Source organism: Orycteropus afer, unplaced genomic scaffold, assembly GCF_000298275.1.
Source record: "Orycteropus afer afer isolate SDZICR_OR568_19922 unplaced genomic scaffold, OryAfe1.0 scaffold00286, whole genome shotgun sequence".
Lineage (NCBI taxonomy): Eukaryota > Metazoa > Chordata > Mammalia > Tubulidentata > Orycteropodidae > Orycteropus > Orycteropus afer.
Genome location: NW_006921873.1, coordinates 4,438,932 through 4,441,635, shown reverse-complemented (window position 1 = coordinate 4,441,635; position 2,704 = coordinate 4,438,932). Strand labels below are relative to the sequence as shown.

At 37.3% G+C, this 2,704-nt stretch overlaps 1 protein-coding gene across 1 annotated transcript in view; it reads right to left on the bottom strand.

Annotated features, from left to right (window-relative positions):
- Positions 1–353: 353 nt before the first annotated feature.
- Positions 354–2,704, bottom strand: part of SMPDL3A (sphingomyelin phosphodiesterase acid like 3A) — a 25,220-nt gene continuing 22,869 nt past the window's right edge. Inside the window, exons 7-8 of the mRNA XM_042782293.1 lie at positions 2,559–2,683; positions 354–491 (exon numbers count right to left, since the gene is read on the bottom strand). Coding sequence (XP_042638227.1) covers positions 354–491; positions 2,559–2,683 — 263 coding nt within the window. The remainder of the gene's footprint in view (positions 492–2,558; positions 2,684–2,704) is intronic.

The following is a 2,704-nucleotide window of genomic DNA, read 5'->3' as shown; positions in this document are numbered from 1 at the left end:
GGGAAGCAGTGAATTTATGTCTATGGTGATGGGAAAAGTGGCATTGATTAAGGGTAATGATTACCCTACTTGACTAATGTAACTGATATTACTAAGTTGTATACCAGAAAAAGAGTGAAATGGTAAATATTATATTATATATAATTTTGTAAAAACAATAGCAACTAAAAAAGAAAAGAGGGAGAGAGGCTTGGTTATTCTTACTATTTAGGTACAAACAAACACTCCATGGAATTAGTTGTCTTGGTTTGAAGGCTTGGGGTCATGACTTTGTGGGATGGTCTAGCCAATTGGCATAACTCTGTTTTCAGTTTCTGATCTACTCCCCAGTTCAGGGAGTAGTATCTGGGGTCTTAAAGCTTGCTAGTGGCCTTTTCAAATACAACCATTAGTTTCTCTTCACTTGGAGCATTAACAGAAGAAGAAGAAGATCCAGTGACCAGAGAAGGAACTGGACTGTAGGTATACTTATCTCCATGAAGTACTGCTACCTTTGCCATGAAACCAGAAAAATGAATAGTTCCAATCTATCATTACTAAATATTTTGATCAATGACTCAATAGATGAGTGGAAAATGTGGAAACAGAATTTAAAACTTCTTATAGAATCCAGAACTACTGGATTCATTGGGGCTGGAGGAACCCCCAAATCTTTTGTCCTAAGAAAATTTTTGAACCTCAAACTGAAACTATGTCTTGAAGTCATCTTCAATCTAAACAACAATTTTAGCTGAATTAGTAAAGAATGTTCACACTGAGGACAGCAGTCTTTTAAGAACTATCTATAGCAGATCAAATTGACAAAAGTAACTCTAAAATATGGATAAGTAGTTTATGGGGCAGTGAGTCAAAGTCAATGGGGGCAAAGTAATATGAGAAAAGATAGCAAGAATGCACAATGTGAAGAATGTAACCAATGTCATTGAACTATAAGTGTAGACATTAGTGAATAAGTGTGTGAGCTGCTGTATATATTTTCAATCAATGAATCATGAAAGGCACCACAAAAAACAATCCAAATGATAAGAGATGTGGACAAAGTAAAAAGACTAATTCATACACCTCAGAGATAACCATTGCTAATAATCCAAAAAACAGTTGCTCTGACTTATGGTGGCCCCATGCACGTCAGAATAGAACTGGGTTCAGTATGGTTTCCGTGGCTGATTTTTCAGAAGTAGATCACCAACCTTTTATTCCCAGGCACCACTGGGTACCAACCTTTTGGGCAGCAACTGAGCAATTTAATCTAACAATTGTGTATAAATCAGTGTTGTGCTGATAATGGTTTGTACTAACTCATGAAAGCCAATTTTTAAACTTTCAGGAATATTTTTATTCTACTGATGTCACTTTGCTAGCTTGAAATTGGTATGATAGGCATATTTATACCACAGAAATTGGCAAACACTATAAATCCAGGCTCTCCACCCCCTGAGAACCAGATGTTAAACATTTACAAGGACTCGAATGCTGTTTTAGACTTAATGTACAAAAATAAATATATTTAGAAGATCCATGTCTACTTACCTTTTTTCTTTTCATAAAATGGAGTTATGCTACACAAACTGTTTTGCACTTTTAAAAAAAGTATTTTACTTGGGGCTATATCAAGGTCTCAGAAGGAAGACTGGGCAATCTACTTCTGTAGTGATACTGCCTCGGCAACTCAAGGAGAGGTCGCTATGAGTTGGGCTGACTTGCTGGCACATAACAACAACAGCAGCATGTCACGGTCATCTTCTCATGTTGGTGCATACACACACGTGCACAAACACACATACACACACAAACATCTGAGGTTCAAAGCAAATATAGGTAACTAATAGTCATCAAAAGATTCTTTTAGACTAGTTTGTCAGTCAATTGTCTTATTTACCCCATTATCTGATACTTACAGATCAGATAAGTTTTCTGCAGGGGAAATATGTGGAAGTCTGCTTCTATAAACACTGCAGCCATGGAAATCCTGTGAGCAGTTCTACTTAGCCTTATAGGGTCAATGTAGTTGGAACTCAATTGATGGCAATGGGTTTGGTTTTGGTTATGGCTTAGTAATGGAGTCCCTGGGTGGCGTAAATGGCTATGCACTTGGCTACTAGCTGAAAAGTTGACAGTTCAAACCCATCTGAGAGGCCTCAGAAGACAGGCCTGGTGATCTTCTTCTGAAAGTTCAAAGCCTTGAAAGCCCGATGGAGCAGTTCTACTCTGCACACATAGGATTGTCATGAGTCAGAACTGACTCAACGACAATCAGGGACAACATGGCCTACTGAAAAGTTCTGGTATGTATACAAATCCACAGATTAGGCCCATACTGGGTGCCATCTAAATAAATCTGAAATCCTGACACAGAAACAGCCTCCCAAAAGTTGATCTCATATGCCCACATTTAGAACATGCTGACAAATATTCCAAACATCAAAAAGAATAAAGAAATTGTGAGATTCACTATTAAATAAAACTCATACACTATGCTTAGAAGCATTCAATTAAACTAACAGAAGTGCAAAGACATGCATAACTATAAAGCCAACTGTAAAATTGTGCCAACTTACCAATAAATGGTAACCATGAGGATCATACTGAAATAACCTGACACCAGGATTGTTGGTTTGCTTTTCTAAAACACTCTTCACTGGAGTAACAGCAGGAGCCACAAATAAAGAACCTATTGGATTTCCTGGACAAAACATATATTATA